The following is a 27980-nucleotide window of genomic DNA, read 5'->3' on the forward strand; positions in this document are numbered from 1 at the left end:
CAAAGTATAGAGCATTCAGTTGTTTGTCAATACGTCACATTATAAAGCTTACTTACATAACTGCGGAGTCCGAATAAAATGTTATCAGGCAAAATTTTAACTTTCTATATGTCCATACAAGTGAAGAACAGTCGTTTACAAAATGAAATGCAACAACATTTATTTAATCACTCTTGAAACCAATGTTTGTTTCTTCTACTGTATTTTTTTTCTTTCGTAACGGGAAAGAATTGCGCTTGGAGTGATGTCGGTTTGATCCCATCCCATCAGGGCTTTAAAGCATGCGTGCTTCATCAGAAAAGCCACGTGATTTGCAGGCCATGCCAAAGGCAAGGGGAACAGCCATGCCAGTATACTGCAAAATGGGCAGTCACATTTTTTTTTTTTTTTGTACACGCATGCAATGTGCGCCTCTCGCCGCAATGAAGTAACCTAAGGCAACGTTTCTCAATTATATTTTGCAAAGCTCCCCTCCCTCCAACGGAAAGAGTATAACATTAACCAAAGAAAAAAACAAAATTGTATACAGTACATCAATTTTCGATAACTGTTTATATAACTGATATCTGCTTCTTTTTTACGGAGTTTATGAGGTTACAGGTGGTCAAAGCTGTCTAAAACTGAAAAAATAACCAAGAGCATCAAAGAAACTGAAATTAAAAGGAATAACCTCAGTAATCAAGCACACATTTGCGATCTGTCTTAAAACAGCGGCTCTAAAAGTCGTTGTTGGCTCCCTCTAGTGGTATGCAAAAGAATCTATTGTTTGAACGTCCAAACAAGTCCACTTGTTTATTGATTCATTTGTAAAGTTCCTTTTTAAGAACGCTACAATAATTTTCAAACTGTTGCAATTTTTATACAAATTTCACGTGTAATATCATTTTACTTGTTTTAACTGTGCGCAATAATATTCCTTCTGCTCTGTGACATCATTTAATCTTGGTTTTATTAATACACATGACCAAACAAACCCTGGAAACAAGTGAGTCATGATTGGTCGCTGCCTGATGCTCCAGCATGTAATGTCGCTGTCAGTTGACACACTTCATTAGCTTTTATGAACATGTGCCACCTTGGTGAGCACATTATTTCATAAATCACACCCGAAACACCCTTGATTAGGCCCAGAAAAGATATGATCATATCAGATCCAGACGGCGCAAATATGCTCATTCTTCCTGAGGAAAAACATAATGAGCCAAATCAAGATCAATGTGCACTTTTATAAATTTCCCAAATAGTAAATGAACAATCAATCTGCTAATGGAGTCAATGTCTTTGTAGATGAGATTGCTGATAGACAAAAAAAAGTTTTAACGAAGAAACCGATTGCAAACAATTTTCATTAAGTTTGAAAAATCATAGTTATATTTAGACTTTAGACACTTTTCAAGTGTTTTTAAGATCCCCAAAAATGGAAATAATCTGCATAAAATGGCATGTGGTTGCAAAGCCTCTTAAATTAAACTCGACACATACGGATAGTTTTATTTCAAACCCACTGTGGAACTTTTTTAAAGTCCAAATCATAAAATCTGTCAAGTACTTTTAGACTCGATGATACGTTGTTCATTTGACTGAAAACCGATCAAAAGACGCTTGTTTCTATCAGTCCTTCTTTTATCGTCTCTTACTGAGATGAGTGTCACATCCAACAGCTGTCATGTCTAAATTTCATCTAAACTGCAAAAAAAAGGGCTATCTGTTCTTCAAACTCAGGTTGAAAGATATATATATATATATATATATATATATATATATATATATATATATATATATATATATATATATATATATATATTTCACTCAATGAAAATGTTAGTCAGGAATATGCAGATATAATGTTATGCATTGCATGAAATAAAACGATTAGAGTTGGCAAAATTAAAGCTTTCTTGCAACATTTAGTTCTTGGATTGAAGCCTTTTGTCAAGTGCAGTCAGGCTAAGCCACTCAATGAAGTCATTGAAAAGCTTGCAAATGTCATAAGTTGTCCGCTAGCGCCCCCCCGGTGGTTTCGAGCTCTCGACACAAATATTTTTATTGCACCCTGTTCGCGAGTTGCAGTTGAAAGGATTCATGCAAAGATCGGGGTAAATGTATGATAAAACATGGGGTTTTCAATATGTCCAAAACTGACAATATTTCCAAATTTGAATGGCAGTAAATGAGCCTGACATGGGCTAAATTTGACATCTTCAGGCTGTACTTTTTGACCTCCTGTTTTACAAGCATTTAGAAGGGACGTCAGGACGGCATATTGAAAGTCGACCTGTTTTGACAAACCATGCGATATTTTAGCTTCCTAGTGTTTTTGATTGCTTTTTGTTTGATATCACACATCAAAAACCTCTAAAAGCCCGAGTTGTGTCAAAATTCCCCCCAAGGATTAAAAGAAACCATTAAATAAGATGTGAATAGTCGAGTTAATTGAAAAGCAATAAAACGAGAGCCTGTAATTTCAGATGACGCAGATTGAGAGATTTTATTGCCGGCCATAACTACAGAAAGAAACGGAAAAGGTATAACGGTGCTTTTTCAATTTTGTTTTCTTTATCGCTCTCAACTTTTCCCTTCTTTCAATCTGCTGACCTTTGCGGTGAGCTTCAGACCACGACGCGCAATATCGTTTCATCAAAGGATGGTCACAGGCGTTACTTTAACGCTTCACTTATAAAAGCTCCCTTTGTTACACTACTGTGGCTCCATCCATTAGCCCGACCATTAATTTAACTATATTTCATTATTAATACTTGTTAATCAGCATTCCCTCACGTCTCCTGCTCTTTTTATTGGCTCCATGCGAAATAACCGCAACGCGAGCAACTACACGCTTCAATCACATTTTATAGGATTTTTTTTTTTCCTCCCCCGAGCCCAGACTTGAAATCGATAACGGCAAAAGATGTGAAATGCGCCGTTTGTTTTTCGACTGTGTTTACAACAAGATTTCTCATCTTTAATTACCAAGCGCCGAGCTGAATTTAACGTGCAAAAATGAAGCGGCGTTGTGTTGTGCTTCCCACCAGGCTTTGACTCTAATGTCGTTTTAAATTTGAAACGCAGAGACTGCTAGCTAGCTAGCTATACTGTGTGTGTGTGTGTATATATATATATATATATATATATATATATATATATATATATATATATATATATATATATATATATATATATATATATATGTATATATATATATGTATCATATTTTCCGCACTACAAGGCGCACCGGATTATAAGGCGCACCTTCAATTAATGACATATTTTAAAACTTTTTCCATATACAAGGCGCACCAGATTATAAGGCGCACCCTCAATCAATGACATATTTTAAAACTTTTTCAATCACAACATAGTAATACTCAAAGTAATAACAATAATAACTCAAATAATAACTCTAAACTCTCAATAGCATAATAACTCAATGTCAATATGAGCAACCTTCAACTGTAAACGCGCAAAAAGAAACAGGTAAAGCTTACTTTATCACTTCATTCCGCATCTATGACTCTCAATATTGATCCATATATAAGGCGCACCCGATTATAAGGCGCACCATCAGCTTGTCTAAAAAAAATTAAGGCTTTTAGGTGCGCCTTATAGTGCGAAAAATACGATCTTACGAAATACGATATATATATATATATATATATATATATATATATATATATATATATATATATATGCAGTATACTAAGATTTAGCTGCAGCTAATAGTGGGGCATAAATCAACTGTACTTTTGCTGACGTGATCATTATGAACGGGATCGTAAGCATGCCCTCTCTGTTACGCGTTCTACATTTAATGGTGGATCGGCTTGTATTTAGGGCACTCCACTCCCTCAGGCTCCCAACTTGTGTAATTCCGTGGATCGTAACAAGCAAACACTACGTATATAAAATGAGTTGAAGTTGACAGGCTATGATGAATGGCTATTGACAAACGCTTGAGAGAAATTTCATCCATCCACGCCCCGGTTGACATTGCTTGTGAAATATTTGTCCAATTTAAAATCATGCCGAAAAAAATAAAAAGCGCAACATTTGTGATACGACTCTAATGAGGTGCTTGGAGCAACGCCGCCATCAGCATCCTGATGCTATTAATTGCGCCTAGCATATGGCTAGCTCTTCGCAAGTACCGTAGTTGTGAAAACTTTACCACACTCGAGTCCGATTTTGATTTCTGCTAGCTCTAGTGAACATTTATCTCTTGTGCTGCAAACATTGAAATTATTTTTCATGATTGAGTGCAGTGTGCATTTTTCCCCCATTGTTTATTTATTTCTTTATTTTTCTGCAGTCATTTAAATTCACAATGCCGTAACCCTAATCGCACTGCGTGCGCAATTGGTGCCCTGTTTCTTTTTTAATCTCATAAAATATCCAGCAGAGTGTGTAGAAGCAGTAAGTGAACAAAGTGCTCTCAGTTTATATTTATCCTTCACCATTAACCGCATGAGTAAAATGAAATGGCAACCATTACAGCCCAGATCAATGGAGCTGTTCAAATTTTCATTCTATCAGGAAAATCTATTTTTTACGAATGCTATAAAAAGATCTATTCATAATTTCTACATTCATCACGGAGTAGAGTGGCTACAACTGCTGTGGACAAATTGTCTATGTCTTTTATTGTACTCTCGCACAAAAAAATGTTTCCACCCAACCTCGTGCCAAGTCTGAAACTTTGTGTGTAAATTAGCCAAACCATGTGATATTTGGATATCCAAAATTGTTATAAGTGCACAATAAAATTTACTATAATTTTGTGGGGCCAGGCAAGGTGATCAGCACACTGTTTCATGGCATATTTAATCAACGCAAATATTTAAACTAAATAATTTACACTACCTTTGAGTGCCAGTGACGTAAAATGCCGTTAAGCAGAAAAGCTACCAAGGATCGCCATCAACGCTAATTGACGTCAACTAAACTAAACATAAATCATAATTACTTTCACACAAATAGTCTTGCAGGCCGGCTTAAACCAATTTGCGGGCCAGAAACAGCCCGTGCGCCGTATGTTTGACACCACCGAGATCGTGTAATACTTTATGAGTTAAATCTCTCTACTGTTTTGTCTTTCCATGCTTTTACGGTTATATTTCGTGTATTTGCTAACGCTGAGTTAAGCGCAGTAAAGTGCGATAAAATAATAGCATTTAGCGCACAATATTTAGTAGTTCAATATCAGTTTTAGATTTGAAAAAAGGCATATATAGTTTTATAGTGTAATTAGAATCTGGTGCGTCCTCGATTGCGTTTTTGTTGATTGATATTTGCCATTGCGAAACATGTGAATCGGCTCCATGAAGGTTTGGAAGCCAATCAAAGTCAGCCGAAGCGTGCACGCGCAGACACTGCAGCGACTCGAAATTCAACGTCGACACACACAAGTTTGAGCCTCCTCTCGGTCTTCTCTCACCATTTGTGCGCCCCTCGTGCACAAAACAGGAGCTCGTCGCGTGCTCTTCTTCTCCTTCTCGTCAGCATCTCCACCTTGTCGCCTTTACGCGCATTCATCGTGGTTGTGAGCGCACTGCATCTCCGTATATTTTGGATTTTTATTTCTTTATTCCCTTTTTTTTTTTCTCCCGGGCGAGCTCGCGTACATGGTGCGCGGCGCTCCTCCATCACCAGGAGTTCTTCTCACTTCTCGGATTGAAAAATGTGGCCGGGTACAGTAGCGGCACTTTTATTGTGTTTGTGCGGAGATTCGATGGCTGGCTTTCCGAATCAAATCAACATCGGTAAGTTGACCGCGACGCCGTCTTTGTCCACAGCCGAAATATGATAGTATGCATCAGATTGTATCGATTCGGTATCCGCATGCAGTCAACGTGAGCAAGTTGACTTGAAAGTGCCTGATCGTGATTGGTTACCTTGAAGTAACAGTTAGCTCACAATGTCATTTTTCTTTAATGCTTGTCCGCATTAACCCTCAGTATTTTGTGCAAGCCTTCACATGCATGTACATCATTAAGAACGACAACAGGGAGCTGAAATTTCACCTTGATCACAGGTGTCAAACTCAAGGCCCGGGGGACGGATCCGGCCCACCACGTCATGTAATGTGCCCCGCAAAATGCTAATTATTGGCCAATTTCAAAACTAGGTTAATATGTGATAATTAGCGCTGTGCGATAATATCGATACTATTGATATATAGCGATACCAACGGGCGCAATAGGCGTGTTGCAATTCGACGTTTCTAATACATCGCGTCTCGATTTCGAAGCGCCTTTTTTTCCTATTATTTCATTGCTTTAAATCAATGCGCTACGGGGTGGCTTTCTCATCATGGTTTTTGTCATATTATGAATCGTCTTTTACATGTAAATCATTCCAAGCATTTCAACCATATTAAATGTTACGATACATGACCTTTCAAGTGAGGCCGTGTTCCAAAGCAAAAGTGGCGGCAGAGGAGGGCAAACAGCAGAAAAAGAACACTTCATGAAACGAAGATAGCATGTGGCCAATAATTTGGGTTATTGATAAAAAAAAAAAAAAAAAATTACCTGCAGCCTTCAGGTGTCAAATCCAAGCATGCTTGAATACAATCAAATAACAAATGCAAGGCACTTAATATGTCACGTTCGGTGTGTTACGGTTGCCCTGTGTGACTTTTTTTCTTGGCTTGCAGGTGGGCTCTTCATGCGCTCCACAGTTCAGGAGCACAGCGCCTTCAGATTTGCAGTCCAGCTGTACAACACCAACCAAAACGCCACAGAGAAACCTTTCCACCTCAATTATAACGTAGACAACCTGGAGTCCTCCAACAGCTTCTCAGTCACGCATGCCTGTAAGTAGTCACCTGCTTTATTCGGAATTCATTGACTCGGGTTGGACTACAACACTAGGACGCTTTGACCTTTCAGTCAAAGCGTGCGGAACCAAACCGAGAACCAAACCGCAGATTTGTCCTCCTGTAAAAATCTCAGAATGCTCACTGTTTCCCTTTTTTTTTTTGCATTGAAATAATTTAATAATTGAAATAATTTTGGCCTGGGTGCGAGCATTTCAAATGAATTGAATGTATTCGTTTATTATCATATAATTTAAAATGTAATTTAATTTTTACAATATTCGGTCCGAATGTAGTTTTATGTATGAACATAAAGTTAGTGTGAAAATAGTGAGTCCTAGCAAAGGTAATAAAGACATTTGCATTTCTGGAGGCGGTCGCTGTTGCAGTTTTTCAAACTTTCTTTTTTTGCCATAATTTTACATTGTTGTCAACATGGAAAATACCAGAATTTGCTCCCAAAATTAAAGCTGCGTCTTATACACAGGCGAGTCTTATATTTGGGGAATCACAGTACTTTTTCTTCGAGTATTTTCAGAGGTTTAACTCTTATTTTTTAGTACTAGGCTTAATGATGGGAAAAAAAATTGAATGCCCGTCCTTTCTTTTCTATCAATAGCAACAATAACCGCAGACAATTCAAGCAAAGCTGCGCATTTAGCGCTAATCTAATCGTTGTTTTTCCATTCGTCTATTGATTCAGCTAATGTTCGACATAATCAGAGGGATTAATAGAAGCCAGAGAAGGAAACGCGGGAAAAACAAGACAATTTGCCAAATAAAACACCGTTGAGATATGAATCACGCACACCGGTGAAAGAGTTTGACAAACGCACCGAACAAAATACATTTCATATTTTAGTCATCCGAGTTGCATAATTCCCTGCTAGCCTGCCGGGTGTTAATGCAGCAAGCAAAAGTGCTGATTATTTTGACACGTTTCTATTCTGCCCAGAGTGATAGGTTAGTCATTCCCGAGCTTTTCCACGGCTTACATCGCCGGTTTTCATAATAACGCGCAAAGATGATCGAAAATGGGGCTTATTTGATCGGATCATCTGCAAAACGAATTGCCGTGAAACGACCGCCATGGGCGATGTCATTGAGAGGGCCGATGGCGTGGTTTGATTTCCAACGGAATCAAGTCTGACGCCGTCCTCTAGCCGGGTCACTTGATAATGACTGCGTGCAAATCCGTCACGGCGAATGCGCGTCATTGGCGTTTTTGATCGATAGATGGAGGACCGACCGCGTTCTGTGTCTGCATCTTTTTTTTTCCCGTGCCCCGTTTCAGTTCGCTAGTGGAAAGATCAATTCCCTCCATGTCGGCAGACGGCGTTATCGTCGCGACGCTGCGCGCGTCATAAAGATTAACCGACACAATAACGCATCCGAAGCGGCAAAATATTCCAGACTATACGAACTTGTCACTGATACCCGACCGAAGTGATTCTGGAAAATGCGCGTATCAGATTGTGGCTGGAGTCGGGTTTCGGGACATTTTGCACCGAAATAGAATCAATTGTTGCGCATTGTGAAGATGTCCAAAAGAGATGAATCCAAATCGCCGGTCTGTATTAACGATTAGGCCAAGGGTGTTCAAACTACGACCCGAGGGCCATTTGTGGCCCGCCATCCGTTTTGAAACGGCCCACGGCAGATACTAAGGATGACAATAAATTCGATTTATACACCAGGCGACCCCAACTTTTCTATCTCTATGGACCGGGCGAGGCTTGGGATTTTTATTTTAGACCCGTATAACTCTGTTACTCAGCTAAGCCCATATGCATAAATTATGTATATTCGAAAATGTGATTAAATCAAATATAATTAAATTACACATGATATTCATTTCAATACAAATCAGAATTAAATTAGATGCAAATGATTCTTATCAGTGCAAAAACCGGCACAAAAAAAACCGAGCTAAACGCATAGGTCGAAGATAAGAAGTAGCATTAGCTAGCATGTTAGCCACAGTCACAAGTTGTTGGATCAACAAACTGTATTATGATCAATTTCCTGCTCCCGCTGGACGTAAACTCAACTGAATTTAATAAGTTATTATTTTTTCATGCATTATTACATTTGAATTCATCTCCAAAGTTCTCACCTGTATTATCCACGGTTAAGATTTGCTCAGAGCTGCTAGAAGGCCGAAGTTGTCGTTGATGCTTTCACTTTAGTGTCGTGCCATGATCGTGTCGCTCTGTTGTCCCAAATATCATACAAGAAGGTCCCCGACCATGCATTATTGCATTTGAATCAATCTCCAAATTTCTCATGTGAACTCATGTATTATCCACGATTAAGATTTGCTCAGGCCTGCTAGAAGGCCGAAGTTGTCGTTGATGCTTTCACTTTAGCGTCGTGCCATGATCGTGTCACTCAGATCATACAAGAAGGTCCCCGACCAGTTCAGTTGATAGGTAAACTTCCAGAAGGAGAATTCTAGAGTCACAAAGCTTGCAAACCATCCCCTACTTTAGGAAGAGGAGCTAAGCACTGGCCTTCTCCTTTGATACAGGACAAATTGACTCAGCTTGTGTTCTTTGTCTATAGTCTCTCTAATTGATCAATCCGACACCACATGACAAAAGTGAAGCATTTTTTTTAATAGTATTCTACTACGTACATGGCTCATCAGGGTCTCCAAGCCCTTGCAGGGAGAGCGAGAGTCTTACCCAAAAGCACGTCCTCATATAACCACGCCCGGTTAAAAATATCTGAGCCACGGCAACTCGATGACAACGGCTCCAGATTCCCCAAACGTTTTGACTATCAAATATTTGAGACGATTTTATTCGTCAAAGGATGCGTTCGCAAGCGTGTGTAGAATCACAGCGCGATGATGTGTTGTTATCGGGCAACTCTCGCAGGTCGGCTTAACGCCTCTGGCTCCCTCTAAATAAAGGCCACGCTGCCCGCTCGATAAATAGCCTTAACCACAGTGAGCTCCGGAATATTACTTGACCGATGACATACTTCCATTCAATTGCAAAAAAACGTCAAAATATATTTTATTTGCTACCAGAGAGTCAGCGCACGTGTGGCCCCGGACATAATGCTGTAAAATGCATTTGGCCAAATGGGTTCGGGGCTTCGCCGCTGGATGTGTTCATCTCTCATCCCGTGCATCAGAATGAGCTCACATGTCAGCGCTGACCGCCGCAGCGCGACGGTAACGACTTGTGACAAGTCGCACCAGAGTGACGTTGCGGCAACGCTTTTGTTTTTCCGGTCTCAGTGCTACCTGAGTTTATTCAAGGACGCGGGAGAATTGCAAAGACGCCGCAAGAATAGTGACTCATTGATTCGATTTGAAAATATTTACATACGTTGATTTTTTTTTAATTAGAGTGAGGTTAACAGGGGAATCTCACTTAGTGGAATATAAGCAGAAAAATCCACGCAATTTTGCCACTAGCTGTGGACTGGAAACGACATGGCAGTTCAGTTCAGGTAACGACCAATCACGGCTAAGCTCTTTTCTGAGTCATGATAGTCCGTTACATCAGCCCTGAGCGATCACGATGTCATTTTCAGCTCATAAGTGGAAAAATGGCATGACTTTCACTTTAAAACAACAAAATAATCCTCATTCATTTTTTCAGTTATGCAGAACGGTATTAGCTCATTGACGTTTTTTTTTTTTTCAAATAATAGCTCATAAAACTAAACCTCACAGGAATTAATTTTTCAAAAATCATGTATGATTTTGTTACTTATTCATTATTTCATTTATACAACATTTTCTGTACACTTTTGGTTAATCTACTAACGAATGAAATGCTTCCATTGTCAAAACGCGTCGTTGTCAAACTCCAGTCCTGGAGGGTCGGTATCCTGCATATTTTCAAACCTTCTTTCGCAACAAATCTGATTCAAATGCTTAGGATCATTTTAAAGCTCCAGCAGAGCTCGCTAATAAGCTTATCATTTGAATCAGGTGTGTCGGTGTGAGAAAACCGGAAAACATGCCGGATACCGGCCCTCCAGGACTAAAGTTCGACACCTATGCTAAGGTTTTGTAAATCAAACTGAAAATTGTATGTTACGGCATACCTGTCGTCCCCCATTGGAACCGCCGTAACGCTCAGCTTACCATGGTCTGACTTCATTTCCCATGATTTGTTGACACGGACGCAGGAAGTGGGATGTGAATATGAACAGGAACAGTGAAAAAAAATGGATGCGACCTTCGTAAAATCAGGAGAAAACACACACAAAAAAATCTATTGGGACTCAGAACTCAAAGCAAACGACTTCTCATTCTGTACCTTAGATTCTTCTATTTAGCCATTCAAGCTATATTACAGCAATACAAACAAAGGTGTTTTCCATTGAAATTTTTCATGAATATTAATTCATCCAGTCATTTACATGTTCTTGTTTTCAAGTGTTGCGTAGAGCCTAACAGCCTTATTTCCCTGCCTCCCGTTGTAGTGGTCCTTGGATAATTGTGTTGCTGTGCACGGAAAGTCGGCGTAGGTGGAGTGTTAGCGGGCTTTTCACTTTTGCTGCAGTGAAATAATAAAGTGTACTCTCCCCTGCAAGCCTCTAATAGCCACAGGCTTTGTCTCCGAGGCGCTGCTGTAGATTTTCTTCTGTCACGTTGCCTCGGCTTGAGCCGCATCCAGTTGGGTAATCCAGCGATGATACATTTGTACCCAACCGAACTCCGCAAGTAAATGTTTGGTCATCTCCGTCTTCGCTCGATGGAGATGACTTGCACAACAACAAGCAGCCTTGTGCAAACCTGGAGATGAATCGTTATGAAATGCCGTAATTGCCCGAATATAAGATGCACCGTGTCGGTCAGTCCGTCGCCGACGGATGGCCGTTTTTTCGATGGATCGACGAATGATGGGAATGCTAAAAAAACGGTAAATTAAAAATGGCAGAATAGCAACTTTCATCCCTGGTTGTAATCGTCGGGATAGACATTACGTCAGATGTCCGTCAGACGACGGAAATTCAAGTTTCTTAATTCCCTCATTAAGGATGTTTATTTTAGTAAATTCAACCTCAGCAATACTGTGTTTCACTTGTAGTGTATGTGACAGATGAAATTTAGACAAATGATAATGAAACCGTATTCTATAGTTGAAGGCAGACAGTTATAAATGATAACCGACGTCCACCAACTGAGTAAAGCATAATAATGCCTTCCAGTGGACATGATTGTGACTTGGACTCTCATCCCCTGCATTCCTCAAATGTGGAATAGTAAATATGTTGGTGTACTATAGTATAGGGCTTTTTTTTCCTGTTAAACTTGTTTCACTGTGTTGTGTCTCAATTGCAGTGTAACTGTAGAACCACAGACATGGTGTTGTCTTTAAATGTAAGTACTAAAGCAGCAAAAATAATTTGTATGAGTGCAGAGAGAAGTAGACCAGCGCCTGACGAATGACGGACCAGAAAAAAAAAATCAATTGGCGCACTCTAGTGGTTGATTAAAAATAGACCTTCGGACTGACAGACCAACGATTACAATTTCGTCTGGTTTGAACAAATGATGGAGTGACGAAGACTGAAAGGGGGCGGGGCTCTGACAAATGACGAATGTGGGATCCGTTTTTGTTTGTTTGCTCCCTAGTCTACAGTACTTAACAGACAAAACAATACATGGAAATCCTGCTGATGTTGGGTCTTCAATCTCATGTCTGTCATCTATAGTCTATTTTTTTTTACTTATGGTCTTTATGGTTATAGTCTTTTATTTAAAGTACAGTGTTAAGGGCTCCGAACTAGTGTTTCCAAACAGATGCTCCAACAAAGGAGTCTGTGCTGGGTCAGCATGAAAAAAGAAGGACGATGTCCATCACTTTATTATTTACTGTAGCGTCACCTTCTGGTCGCATAATAATAGAAGCGGTTGTCTTTGACCCCATCATTTATAAGGAGGTCATTTTGGTACGCCAGCTGCGTCCTCCGACCCTGACAAGGTAGGACAAGTACCGTCTGTCTCCTTTTCTCCACAACCTCAAACTCTCTTTTGAACTTTCAACAGCAGTTTAGTCTCCGCTTTAGAAAAAAAAAAGTCACCAAGGCTGAAAAATCGCGATTTTCATCAATGGATTGCCATTGAAAACTATTTTAATGGAAGGAATAAACACAACAAACATTATCTTCATAAAAAATTGCGTTATTAAAACAATAAAACAATCCTGTAGAAAATATTCAGATAAAAATAACAATTGCTGATTTAAACTCAGTTTAATGTAAATTTAAGTGAGACGTTCTTTGTTCAAATAAAACTACCGGCCACCGAACAACAAAATGTTATGCGAATACCTTTTTTCAGGTGTAAAAAAAATCATCAGCACTAATGTCTATGCGCATATGTACAAAACAGTTTTGGCAATCAGTTGCTCCATCTTCCAATTAATTTTCTCATCATTTGAAAAGAAGGGTGTACAGTTCCTGTCACAAGATTCAAAAGCCATAAATTAGATTTACTGGTAACTATAGAAACCCCGTTAAAACCTTAGCTACCCCCTGAAGTGCCTTTACACATTCCCAGGTGCACACAATAGTTCACTTATGACTATTGTGCGTTACGAGTGAATACAATACTTTAAATTGACATCTTGTCAAAAAGTCGAGCTGTTTTTGTCACATTTCGTGCAAGATGGCACGACATCACACTTCGGTCCTCTCACCTCACCTACCATCTCAGTGTGAAACCTCATCCAACGCTTCTCATTTGTCCTTTTAGCCATACAGAAAGCTGTCATTCCTTCTGTGTTCCATTCCTTCGCCGGATTTTCTCTCAGCTAAACGTGGCCTCAGCCCTGAGGTTCACATGCGCGAAAGGTTCATACCAACATAATAAAGTGATTTTTTTTTTTTTTTTTTTTTTAACGATTCCCCCGGCTGCCGACATTAGAGACCTCCAAGGCTGCAGTGCCAAAGAGTCTGGGGAAAGATGAGAAACAGCCTCAGAGCTTTTGCTCCTTCCTCCTACATTTTGTGCAGTAGAAAAACATGAACAAAGAAATAGAGGATGTGTTCATTGTCATTTTAAAGACATAACAAAGAAGATCATTTGTGGAATTTTTTTTTGTTCAGGTGAGGCAAGTGAGAAGAGATTCTCGTTGGCAAAGCAAAAAAAAAAAGCAAATACAAACACAACAACCTGTACCATGCGCTACAGTTACATAATATATTACATCATAGCATGGCATGGAAATGTCAAAACAGAATAAAAAGAGGTGCAGCGGGGAACAGAGACGTTAATAAAACTGTTGAAATTGTACAGGTTGTGGTATGCATGGTGGGCAAGCGTGCAGATAGAATAGATTTTTACTCATATTTTAGGTGAGGGTAAGCCATTTCGATAAATTCATATTGAGGATTATTGGACCTTTTTTTTGATGTATTTCGTTATACTGTCTAATGCTCGAACGGGGGTAGGACTAACTTTGGGGGAATGCGGGATTTTAAGAGATTTTTTAAAATTAAGAGCAAATTAATTGGAACATGAAAGACTTTATTGCCGTTGTGTTATAGTGACTTTTGTATAGGAAGTACACTGCTATCAGTGCCGCAATTTTCCAGCAGATGAGCTAGAAAAGATTACGTTTATATGATTATATGATTGATTATGATTATAGTAAAACAGATTATCTTACACAATCAAGGACTTGATGGAATATATACTGCTACAAATACAGTAACAAATCAAACACAGAGGGCACACCAGTACCGAAATAATGAACTTGTCATGGCCTGTAAAAGTTGGCTGGTTTGTGTAGTTTTGCCTCCCTCTTCAGGCGTTTTTGTCTAATTGATCTAATTTCAGTTCATTCCAAGCTGTATTACGATAGGCTGATTTAATCACATGACACCTCTGGCTCACGGGACAGTGATGACGTGACAAATCAGTTAAACGAGTAAAAAACAGACGATGGGAAGTCCATATTTTGGCCAAAGTCAGCAAAAAATCCTCCATTCGATAACGCAAGTATAATATTACTGTGGAAAGATACTTGGAACAGATACTTGAAACTACTAAGGAACCTACAGTATATATATCATAAAATAATCACCAGCTTGTTGCTATGAGCTTCATAAGATAAATATGCCTATCATTTCAGTACCCTGACACATTTATAGAAAAATCTATAGCAACCCTAAGAAGAGTCTCACCGCTTGGGTGTGAACCTGACAACCCCCAAAAACATCACGCCACATAAACTCCCATAATAATAGCCCCTTATCCCGGTATTAATCATGTCGATAAAACCTGTTAGTATTCTGGGCAGCGGTACAAAAAAGAAAAAAAAAAAAGCTCTACCTCTCTTGGGTGATAAAACGAATGACACGTATCTTTTTTGTAGACTCCACTTCATAGTCGCATTGTTCCCACAGGAGAAGAACTGCCTATGCAAAAACTTTAGCACCATGTCGAATTGGATGATTTATGGCCCGAGAGCTGTTCTATGGATATATTTAATTTTCCACTTGCAGCATGACCTGAATAACAAGCGCTATAGCTTCGCTTCAAGCGGTCTTTTAGGTTGAACCTACATGGCCTGAATTCAACGCCTAGATTAGTCCCACGACAGGAACATTTGGTCAGATGGTCCGAAACATCAGGACGTTTTTCCATCTAGACTAAGACGGTCTCTGCTTTGATGTCCTTTGTCGGTAAAACATTTGCGTTCAAGTCATTCCGCTAGCTAACGCCTCTTCGGTCTCTGCGTCCGCGGTGGAGTATTTATGGCTGGAGCCCATTTCCATAGACCTGCATACGGAGGATTGGACTCTGCGTAAATCATCGAAATGACATGGAGGTGTTTTGGGGGGGGTCTGAGTTCCCCTTTTGTTTAGCTGATTACTCGGTGCAATAAGCGCAAGAGCAAATGGAGGGCATGCATGGGGCATCAGTGACAGTGAGGAGCAAACGTTCTACCAGCTACTTTGGTGGAGGAAGATTTCATTCGTTTGGCAGTGATGATATATGATATTTTTCGCACTATAAGGCACACTGTATTATAAGGTGCACCTTCAAAGAATGGCCTTTTAAAAAATTGTTTTCGCGTATAAGGCACACCGCATTGTAAGGCACATAGACTAGAAGCTACAGTAGTGGCTGGGGCTTGCACAATGCATCCACTAGATGGAGCTGTGCTGAAGAGAATGTCAACAAAGCAATCAGATAAGTCAGTCAAACATTTCAATCAGAAATGAGGAATAAATATGATTTGTGGAAATTACTATCTGAAGAATGGGAAAAACCATTAAAAGACTCTTTAGATCATTGCCAAAATGAATCGAGAGTTTAAAAGATTATAATTATGATTCAAATATTTTTTCTTGCGCGCTCCTTTTTGCATTATAAGGCGCATAGACTAGAAGCTACAGTAGTGGCTGGGCTTGCACAATGCATCCACTAGATGGAGCCGTGCTAAAGAGAATGTCAACAAAGCAATCAGATAAGTCAGTCAAACATTTCAATCAGAAATGAAGAATAAATATGATTTGTGGAAATTACTATCTGAAGAATGGGAAAATCCATTTAAAGACTCTTTAGATCATCGCCAAAATGAATCGAGAGTTTAAAAGATTTTAAATTATGATTCAAATATTTTTTCTTGCTTGCTCCTTTTTGCATTGTAAGGCGCATAGACTAGAAGCTACAATAGTGGCTGGGGTTGCACAATCCATCCACTAGATGGAGCTGCGCTAACGAGAATATGAACAAAGCAATCAGATAAGTTTCAAACATTTCAATCAGAAATATATTTTTTCTTGCGTACTCCTTTTTGCTTGCGCGCTCCTCTCTTGTCAGGTGTTTTTGTTTTCTGTTTACGATGACTTTTTTTGTTGTTTGCTTACTTTTTTTCACGTGCGATTTGCGCTTCGGGACCATCGTACATTCTGGCTGCAATTGTTTGAACCAAAAACAATTTTCAATATCCAATCATTAAATCCCAGCATTATATAATCCAGTGTAATCTACACATGACAAATAGATTTTCTGTCACTTTTCTGTTGTTGCGCCTTATAAACTGGTGCGCCTTATAGTCTGAAATTTCGTTTTTTTTCGTCAGTTTAATTTGGCGTAGCGCCATAAAAGTGGCAGATGATAAAATCTACCAACACATATCACCATTTGCGTTGAAAATGTAGGTCGGCGCTTCAGTTTGCATTTGTGCCTCGCCGGCCCTGAGGGTTTCCCGCCGAGTAAAACTAATTTATTGACTCCCCGAGTGTCCCGGCAGTGACGCCTCTCCGTGTCCGTGTCACCAGTCTGCTCTCAGTTCTCCCGAGGAGTCTACGCCATCTTCGGCTTCTACGACAGGAAGTCCATGAACACTCTGACCTCCTTTTGCGGGGCGCTGCACACCTCCTTCATCACGCCCAGCTTCCCCATCGACGCCGACGCGCAGTTTGTCATCCAGATGAGGCCTAGCTTGCGGGGCGCCGTTCTCAGTCTGCTGGACCATTACAAGTGGGAGAAGTTTGTCTACCTTTATGACACCGATAGGGGTAAGAGCTCCTTTCTTTCCGAACCGCTTGGCTTCGCGAAAATTGCAGATGGATGAGCGATGGCGCACATCTGGTGTTAATTATAGCGCATAAAACCCGCCGCCGTCGAATGGATGGATTAGACGGCGGCGGGTTGCGTCATTATAACGTTTGAATGTCTCGTTCGGTCGTGAAGTGAAGTGAGTCACCCGCAGGTGCGCTCCGTATGACGTTCCTTGGAATCCTCGGCACGCGCTGATGATCATTTAGCGTTTTGTCATTTAGGTTTGGCTAATGGGATTACAGCAAGATTGAACGTAGCAGATTTTATCTTCTCCATGTGCTGCATGGCTTGTTTATTTTTTTTTTTGCTACCAGCTATTTACACAATTGTATTCTTTGGAGGCCTTCAGTTGTCCCATATTGTTGGTGGTGGTGGAGTATTTCTTGGATGTTGGGATTTTGCAGGTCAGACTTCATGGGGCATCAAGTCCATGTAAATAAGTTTGTTGTTTTTTTAATTACCGTATTTTCCACACTATAAGGCGCACCTAAAAGCCTTATTTCTTTAAAAAAGCTGATGGCGCGCCTTATAATCAGGTGCGCCTTATATATGGATCAATATTGAGATTGGGATTGGTAGATGGGGAATGAAGTGATAAAGTAAGATATACTTGTTTCTTTTGTGTGTTTACAGTTGAACAAGGTTGCTCATATTGACATTGAGTTATAATGCTATTGAGAGTTATTAATTGAGTTATTATTGTTATTACTTTGAGTATTACTATATTGTGATTGAAAAAGTTTGAAAATATGTCATCAATTGAGGGTGCGCCTTATAATCCGGTGCGCCTTATATATGGAAAAAGCTTTCGAATGTGTCATTAATTGAGGGTGCGCCTTATAATCCGGTGCGCCTTATATATGGAAAAAGCTTTCAAATGTGTCAATAATTGAGGGTGCGCCTTATACTCCGTTGCGCCTTATAGTGCGGAAAATACGGTACGTTGTCACATTTTTCTCACAGTCCTCAGTTTGGGGGGGTTAAAAGTTGTTTTTGATCAGAAGACTAAATTGTAGATAGGTGAATGTGTGAACAGTTTTTTGGACCTGAGTTCAAATCCAGCAACAGCCTTTAAATGGGAAATTTCAAGGCTTTAAAATTTAAAATGAAATTAAATGGGAATATTAAGCACCAATGTCTTGACCCCATCTAGGCTGAGTTGACCTCAGTAAAGATATTTTAACATCACACATCCCCCATTTTAGAGTCATCTCGTACTTTAGCAATAATATACTTCGTACAGTTTCCTATTGTAATATTTGCAATCAAATAAATTCCGATTGCAAGCATTTAGCAATGATCGAATGAAGCGCAAACTGTTTAGACAACCTGTAGCCGTTTTTATCTTCCTAGTGCTTATTTTTAATGCTTTTTGTGAAAGGTGTCAAGCCCGATGGCCCAAATCCATCCATATTGACCACACGGGGCGACTGGGCTTGAGGAACTCAAAAGTTCACGTCGAGAACTTCCTGAATGTGACAAAATATTCAAGTATTTTAAGACTGACACAGAGCAGTTCCATGACGAGAACACTCCTTTTTCCATTGCTTCACTTTCCATAGTTCCCTTTCAGGTGGGCGTCTAATCATCTGCTCGCTCACGCAAGTGCCTCTCCGAAATATTTGGTAACATCAGCAGAAGCGCAGAAAGCACTTTTCAGAAAGCCTCTCCCCTCTCGGATTTGGGGTGGGCGTGGACGTTTGTTTCTTTGAGCCGGCCCACACCTTTCAGCGGCAGATTGCGGAAGCTGATAATTAGGCCGCCGGTGAGAGGGTGACAAAATGATTAAGAAGCGCCTAACCTCCCCTGAGCGCAATCATCTTTCACAGAAGTACTTGACGACGCGGCCCATGTGGCTCCTCCCGATGGCGCCGCTTCGACTTTGCCAGCCGTCTTTAGCGCTCCGCAGCCAGACGCAGTGTAAACACTGCAGCTTAGGATGGATTCCCACATGCCGCACAGCTTGTGTTTACTGAGAGGCGCGTTAGCCTTCCTATTTCGGCCGCCTCCTCCCCGTCGTGTCTTTGCGGCAGCGCAATCACCACTCATTCACACGGCAGCTCCACTTTCATCAACGGAAGAGGAAGGGGGCGGGAAGATAGATGTGAGATTCTGTGCAGGTGTGCGAACAAAAGTATCGAAACAATTAGGGGAGTGGAAATAACAGGTTGACTGCGATCGAGATACAGAGATATTGGACCGTGCTAATTGTCAGTTTCAGCCAGCCTAGAACATTTAATAAACAACAAACAAGAAGGAAGACAAGGAGCTTGAATTCTTTTTACTCGCGAGGAGAGCGGACCACAAAACTCCTTTCTGCCCTCAAAGTTTAGGGAAGACATTATGGCGGCAGGTAAAAATCTGTTTCTGATAGTGGGGGATGTAGGTGGAAGTCCATTCCCTAGCAGGCCATGCAATCACTGCTATCGTCTTGGACAGGAACATGGCGACAGATCCCGTACTGTTCCATCCTGTGATTCGGTCTTGGTGCCTGTGATTAGGTCATATATATGAGCAGGCGTTTGTGTAAAAATGAATTTTGAAGCCTTATTAAATAGAAATCAGTTCTCACTGGAGTCAAGCGGACTTGGTCACGTTCCATAAAATGACTTATAAAAAATATATTGCCCGAAGGCTTTTACCGCCATTATAAACTGCAAAATTGGATTTTGAATGCATGACAAAACCGAATCCCATCGAAGCCATTAAATGTATGATCTGCGCATTTAATTTACAAAACACAGCTCGAAATGAAAAGTGTTTCATGCGCACGCCGGTGTCGGCGGCGGCTCTCTGTGACAGCGGTCCGCGGCTGATCTAAAAGGAACTGACACTTCAACTATGATTCGGAAATAATGAGCTTAGTTTTTCTCCCCTTAGTGCCGCTTCACGCAGCCCGCTTCTCAGCGCAACAATTTATTGTTTGACGATCATAAGCGAGACAGAAGGAGGGAAGTCAGACAGCAAGTCTCGTCAAGGCGGCGTTGCACGTTTATCTGCTGCAGTGTGACGTCATCCGCTTGCGGCGCTTGCGCTAGCTTTGAAATGTCCTCATTTAGCAGGCTGCCGGCAAAAAAATAAATCCATTTAAAAAAGACCTCTAGAACTGGATAGCATCTGGTCTTCACCAGCTGCCCACTCCAGTTGGACTTTGCCAGCTTTATTAATGCTTAGCTGATTTACGGCAAATTGTATTGAGTCCAAACTCATAATGAGCAGTTTGGTTTCACCCCAAAAGACTGATTTGTTTATATATGCTCATGTAGCAAGAAATAAAGCAATACTCGGTGCTAATGAAAGGTGAGTAAATGCCAATTAATCAATATATATATTTTTTTTTTTCCCTGAGCCAATCCCCATACATCAGGGGTGTCAAATATAGGGGCTGCGGGCCGCTTATGGCCCGCAAATGGGTTTATTCCGGCCCGGATAGGATGTTTTAAATCAGGTGTGTCAAACTAGTTTTAGCTTACAAATCTTGAAAATCTATCCCAAGTGGGCCGGACCAATGAAATAATCGTATAGATTTATAGTATAAGATTAGTACTGTAGTATGTGCCCTAGTTAAATGTGTCTAGTTGTAAAGGAAGCCAGGCAATGCTTCAAAATAAAAGGTGGTATATCAAGTAATGTATGAAATGAACAATTTTATTTTGAAGTGACTCCCGAAAGCATGGTCGCGACAATGATCTAGTTGTCACCAGCATTTATAAACAAAGCCGCGTTCTTTTTTTTTTTTCCTTTGACGTTCTTTTTCCGTGAGATCAAAACAGACGAAGTTGTCAAAAATATTCATAAATTGGCAGAGCAGATGGACGATGATTACTGTTTTGATGTCATAAAAAAACATGCATCCAAGGGAGGCGCGTTGATTTGAAAGTATGCATCCCCCTGTCAAAAATGATGTTGCAGGGACGCAGGCAAACGAGAGCGTTGGTTGTGCTCTGCTATATGTTTAAATGTTGCTTCCTACTTTTTGTTGCGCACATGTAATAAAATTCTGACGCCGTTGCCCTCCCTGGCTATTTAACGGCAGTTGGTACGGTTCAGTTGATACTTTTCATTCAACGTTGGTCTCTTGAAGCCTGATTAATTGCATGCTGCTAAAGAGCTGCACTCAGCAGTCCGACAAGCTAGCTCATTAGCAGGAAGTGGGAATGCCTCAAAGCAGATGGTCCATGCTGTAAACAAGACGGCGCACCTTCAAAAGGACACTGAAACATATCAATGAGGTTTGACCCCAGCCGCCAGTTTGCGTACAGGGTTTTTATCTCTGTTTGTAATATCGGGGAGAGATTCGTCATAGCCACCCTTCAGTTTCAAGAGCCTCTTTCTTCCCTCTTCAAGGACTCTTTTACGGCACATAAATATGGCTGCGTAAAAGGAGAACAAAACTGTGACAGCGCTGGCAAGTAGAGTATTAATGGTCCTTTTCAAGGTTTTCAAATGGTCCCCAAAACAAAGATGTGCAAATGAGAATGCAACTCGTATAAACAAATCTGCAAGGTCACACGCAGGACTATTTCATTAAACATCTCTAACTATACAATGGGGCCTTTTTCTTGCATTTAATAGATGTGCCTGTGTACTACTTTGGAGTCCTTTCTCTCGGCTTTTTTTTTACTTTCCGTCCATCCATTCAGCCACTCATCCATTTATCCCAATCATCCATCCATCCATCATCCATCATTTTTCCCAATCCATCCATCCATCCATCTATCATCTAGCCATCCATCATCCATCCACCCACTCACTCATCCATTTATCCCAATCATCCATCATCCATCCATTCATCATTTTTCCCAATCCATCCATACATCCATCCATCTATCATCTAGCCATTCATCATCCATCCACCCACTCACTCATCCATTTATCTAATCATCCATCCATCATCTAGCCATTCATCATCCATCCACCCACTCACTCATCCATTTATCCTAATCATCCATCCATCCATTTATCCCAATCATCCATCCATCCATCCATCCATCCAACCATCCATCCATCCATCCATTCATCCCAATCATCCATCCATCCATCCATCCATTCATCCCAATCATCCATCCATCCATCCATCATTTATCCCAATCTCTCAATCCATCCATCCATCCATCATTTATCCCAATCAATCAATCCATCCATCCATCCATCCATCCATCCATCCATTTATCCCAATCATCCATCCATCCATCCATCCATCCATCCATCATTTATCCCAATCTCTCAATCCATCCATCCATCCATCCATCCATCCATCATTTATCCCAGTCAATCAATCAATCAATCATCCATCCATCCATCCATCCATCCATCCATCCATCCATCCATCATTTATCCCAGTCAATCAATCATCCATCCATCCATCCATCCATCCATCCATCCATCCATCCAGCCAGCCAGCCAGCCAGCCACTCACTCATCCATTTATCCCAATCCATCCATCCATCCATCCATCCATCATTTATCCCAATCCATCCATCTATCATCTATCTATCCATCCACCCATCCATCCAGCCACTCATTCATCCATCCATCCATGAATTGCATGGCATTCAGGCCTGCCTAACCTGAAGCTTTTTGTGCAATTTCAACACTTCCTCCTATTAAAACTCGGAGTGTACTGTAGATGCTCGTTTTGTCACTAGCGGCTCCGTTCTTCAACACACGTACAAATAAGAATTTATAGCAGCAAAATGCCTTTCCAAACAGCTAGTAGCACCGACACTCTTGTTTTCATCTATTTTGCTTTTTATTTTGCTTCAGTTGTGTAGAGCTTGGAGAGCTCTTGCCTCGGAGTATCCACGGTTGTGAACTTCAGGACCCCGGACAGTTCCCAATGCGCCTGGCAGCCTCTGCGAATCGCCTTCAGCACTGTCAACACGCATGTGCTCCTCCAGAAGCGGCTGCTAAGCTGCAAAGAATGCACTTGATCTGTATTTTAACTCTAACACAGTTTCAAAGTGCAGTTTATTGTCAGTTTTGAAGGCAAAGGCGCTATTTACGCAAGATGGCGCAAGGCGAGGCAAAGCGGCTTTTTTCACGATTTTTACCCACAGCAAAACAGAGACTTCTGATAGTAAAATTGCAAGATTTAAAAGCATAAGAAAAGTCTAACAAATAACAGAAATAAAATTATGCTTAGCGAAATTACCAAAAGAAGATAGAGTGCATGAAATTATTGTTGATAGCCGCATATCAGCAACATTCTGTTTTTGTTTTGAGGTTTTGGGCTCCAATAGCCAAGTTTACACAGTTTTTTTTTTTTTAAATAATAAAAGACAACTTTGAATCCGCGAGCTTTGCGTTAGCTTCTCGCAGCAGCTTCCGGTCATCTGAAAATGATGCGATTGTCCCTGATGTCCAATCACATTTTTTTTGGTGAAATTTGGCCTGTCAGTTATATGTCATTCCTCCGGATTTTTCTTATATTGGGCAGTAGACTGGTTAGCACAGGAGTGTCAAACCCAAGGCCCGGGGGCCAGATCTGGCCCGCCATATGATTTTATGTGGCCCGCAAAATGCTCATTTGACTTCAGGTTTCAGGGTGAATAGCAAATTTGCAAGTTGTCCTCTACTTTTAAAAATGGCGGGGGTAACAAACAATCATTTTTTGTTCCCAATCTCTCTTTTGAACGGCCTCTGATTTCAAAATTACACATTCACAGTCATGCCGGCCCTCTCACAGAAACTAGAACTAATGTGTCCCACTATAAAAACCCCGAGTTAACCCGTCTGCCTCACAGTTCAATTCCAGCTTGCCCAGCCTTTCTGTGTGGAGTTTGCATGTTCTCCCCATGCCTGAGCAGACGTGGCTTCTCCCCAGGCACTCTGGCCCCCTTCTCACATTCCAAAAAATTGCACGATAGATGTTTTGAAGACTCCAAATTGCCCCTTGGGTGCAATAGTGAGTGTGAATGATTGTTTGTTTCCGTGTGCTCCGCGATTGGCTGGCTGGGTGTCCCCCGCCTGGTGAGTATAAACAGCGATAGAAAACGATTGAGAAGATGTCGTCTTTACAACCTGGCTTAAAGAAACTCCAGCTGGAGGCTGTTTGACGATCTGTGGAACATTTACACAAAGCTGCCAAGTAGAGCCTCGGGTCACATGCATATCCAGACATCTATTAGAAGAAGAAAATACAGTTTTTTTTTTTTTGCAAGATCAGCACAATAGCGAGGAGATTGATGCATTTTATTTTAAGTGGATGCAAGCCCAAGGATCTTGTCCTGCGGTGTGTGCTCTCATGCATGAGCTGACCGAGTAGCACACCATACACACACACACACACACACACACGCGTATCCAGAGGCCTTCTATTTTTATATTTGAGCGCCGGTTTAATTCCGCTTATACTTCAAAGTCTTTTCCCTCCCGCTGCTTCAGTTCAGCACAGGCCGGGAGAAAGATGACGACTGGGGACAAATGTTTCCATCGCTCGGCTGGTTCTCCCCGCATGGTTGCGGGAGCAGATATGGCTGCGATGTCTTGAAAGGAATGCAGGAGTAATAACAGAAAGTGGACAAAGGCGACGGCGAATAAGGGAAAGGAACAGTGGAGTCAGCAAAGCCTTTGCGGCCGGCCTGCGTCACAAAGCGAGCGATGGCGCAAGGGGACCAGGAAATGTCAGCCGTGCTGTCAAACACACCCGTTTTATTTTATTTTTTTTACTTTCTTTGTTGTATGGCTTCCCTTTCTAAAGTCATCAGTTTCCATGTTTAAAAAGTATACAATTGCTTTAAATGGCAGATAAAAGCCAAAATATACGCTGTAGGTAGTCATCAATTACTTTAGATACGAACAAACTACAATAATCAATATTTTAGGTAATTAAATATTGCAGTAATCAAATATTTTAGAAGCTAAAGGACGGAATAAATAAAGTACTACAGTACTTATATCTTTGATGACGATAATACTTCATTATCTCAAATAATATTTTCCCTTAGGGCTCGGCAATAACGCCAAAAATGATTGTGATTTGCAATTTTAATGGATTTTAATTGAACTAATAATCCCCAAAAATTTGTATTTACACATTTGATTCATTCAAGTGTTCTTATCTTCTGCATCGCTTAAATTAACTTCTTCAATCCCAAAGATGTATTTTTACATATCTCTAATGAATATAGGCAACAAATTCTTGGTACTTATTTATTTGCTTACAATATTTATTTATTTTCAAGCGTTAAGGTGAAAAATGTCAGAAAGAGTTTACTTATATTAAACAAGTCTTGCAAAATATCTCATTTTGAAATCTTAGACTTATTTCCCAGTCCTAATCTGACTGCTTAGCTTCCTAAAGTATTACTATTAGCGATTACTTTAGTGTTTATTTTTTTTAGTACCAAACATTTTTATCAATATAAATAAATCCTTGGATTGAATTTCTGGAGGCATCAAAAATGTCTTTGGGATTGACAGGGGTTGAAAAGCCCTTCCGCTCATCTATTTCAGCGCTATTGCTTTCGGGATAACGAAAAGCCATTACAGCAGACGTCTTTATGTATTATGAAAAAGATTGATGTGACGTGCGCTTGCTTCCCCGCTCGCCCCAAGAGAAAATGTTGTTTTTCTTAGCGTCGGGAAAAAAAGAAGAGGATGAAAGCGGGCAGTTTGCGTTGCGTTATGAAAGAACGCTTTGTTTGTTAGTCGCCTCTTTTTGTCCATTTGATTTTTACAAGTTGACGACGATCGCACGACGCCGCTCAACATGTTGCCAGCAAATTCGCGCTGGCTGCTGGATAAGGAATGATGTGTTCGATGGGCTCGTTTGGGGCGCTGGTGCACGCCACCGAACTTGGAACGGAAGCGTTATTATCCGCATTGAGGCTAACTGCGCGCATAAATGTCTTCTTACAGCATGAATTCATTTTCTGTCATTAAATTCATTCTAGTTGATATAGTTTGGATCTTCCTGGTGCTATTTTAGGTGCTTTAGGGTTAGGGGGTTAGGGTTGAGGTTAGGGGGTTAGGGTTAGGATGGATGGAAGGCTCACAATGTGGTGCAGATGGCTTCTTTAGGATTTTAAAGAGGTCATCTCCTCTTGGGAGGCGGAGGACTGAGTCACAGATGAGATCACACACTGCACACACTTTTGACGTGAAGAAATGTGGTCAGAGGAAGTGGCCCATTGTTTGTTCCTGCAATAATCTGAGCAAATACATAGCATCCTCCTCTTGAAAAAAACAAGCTCAGTCAAAGGTAATTGGCCTGATTACATTTTAGGCTAGGCTAGGATAGCTTTATTGTTATTACATGTGTAGAAACACATGTCAACCATAATCAGTTAACAGGAATGCAGATCAGTGAGACCTGTCGGCATGCAGTTGCAGTGTAGCGCTCCGAGATCACAGATAATGCCGTTTCCCCAGCGAAGGATATAGCAGAAGCCTGAAAAAAAAAAAAAAACCCAGTCCACTCCATAAATGGCAAATCTGTAATTAATGCTAATCAGCCAAGCCTACGAGACCAGTACTTATCTTCATTGAGGCCGCAGGTGTGCTGAGGTCCATCCTAGCTGGTTTGGAGCCACGGACAGGGTTAGCGGCCAATCACAGCCCACTAAAACAGCTGAATGCTATTTGGGTTTTATCTGATGTATTTTAAATTACAGGTGTGTGATAACTGCAATTTACAGGAGTTTGAATGTTAATTTACTGTAAATATGATAAAATACGCTCCTTCCATGCTATTTTTTTTAACTTTTCAGGGCTGCATTGCAGCCTTGTCAAATGATTCAAAGTTCCATTTTGACTATTCATTATTTTTCAGGGCAGGGCCGAATAATTGAGTCTGTGAAATGTCCTTGATGTTTGTCCTGCCTGCTGGCGCTTGTAAAAGGTGCCATCTGTTTACAAAGTCAGGCAGAAAGACTAAAAGACTTGCTCGCTTGTTCATAGACTGACACCAACAGACGCTGGCCTTTGACTAGTCATGTTTATTTTCTATGTCTTTTAGTATTTTATTCCTTGTTAATGGAGTCCAGAATATCCCATTTAGCGTAGCTTAATGTCAAGGGGCGGAAAAAATGAACACGGGAGTCGTTTATAAATCCAAATATTATGCGTATCCATGCTTATGCTGTTCAGTATGACCGAGTAGCGGGATGCGAGACTTGTCTGCTAATATTAACATGAAAATGCTTGACCTGTTTGAGCGACACCAGATTGAGGAGCGGTTCGGGGCCACCGGCTGACTCTTATCCAAAAATCCCCGAGAGTCAGTTAAGTGGATGCTCCTGCGCCTCCCGGTGGAGATGCGCTCGTCTTTAAAGGCCACAGCTGACTGGAGAGCCGCTTGCTTAATGCGTGACTCTGAAGGTCACCGGCCATCATGTCACCTGAGTCCCTGCATTCTGATGGCTTATTGGGAATAGATCAGCCGGCGTATCCATCAGGGAAGGCCACCAGCGACTAGCTGCTGGCTTGAACTCTCTGCGCGCGTATATTCTTTTGGATCAATGCACATTAGCTGTCTGATCTCCTTTAAGTGGCCACGATCGGCGATTATAGCATGAAATATGTTCCTGACCAAAATTTGCGATATAGTAAAACAAGATTGTTTTAGCAGAATGGCAAACACAATCTTGATCGTGGTATTTTGGAAACAAAGAA

At 40.8% G+C, this 27980-nt stretch overlaps 1 protein-coding gene across 4 annotated transcripts in view; it reads left to right on the forward strand.

Moving 5' to 3' along the window:
- Positions 1-5396: 5396 nt before the first annotated feature.
- The window catches only part of LOC148408493 (glutamate receptor 3), a 54601-nt gene continuing 32017 nt past the window's right edge, over positions 5397-27980 (forward strand). The window contains exons 1-3 of one of the 4 annotated variants that reach the window (XM_088440371.1): positions 5397-5756; positions 6653-6811; positions 17081-17320. In XM_088440371.1, the coding sequence (XP_088296497.1) occupies positions 5675-5756; positions 6653-6811; positions 17081-17320 (481 nt within the window). In that variant the 5' untranslated portion in view covers positions 5397-5674. The remainder of the gene's footprint in view (positions 5757-6652; positions 6812-17080; positions 17321-27980) is intronic. The other 3 variants (XR_015868541.1, XM_088440370.1, XM_088440369.1) reach the window with 3 other exon arrangements.

Source organism: Hippichthys cyanospilos, chromosome 18 (assembly GCF_059441005.1).
Source record: "Hippichthys cyanospilos isolate Australia breed blue-spotted pipefish chromosome 18, RoL_Hcya_1.0, whole genome shotgun sequence".
In the NCBI taxonomy this organism is placed as follows: Eukaryota; Metazoa; Chordata; class Actinopteri; order Syngnathiformes; family Syngnathidae; genus Hippichthys; species Hippichthys cyanospilos.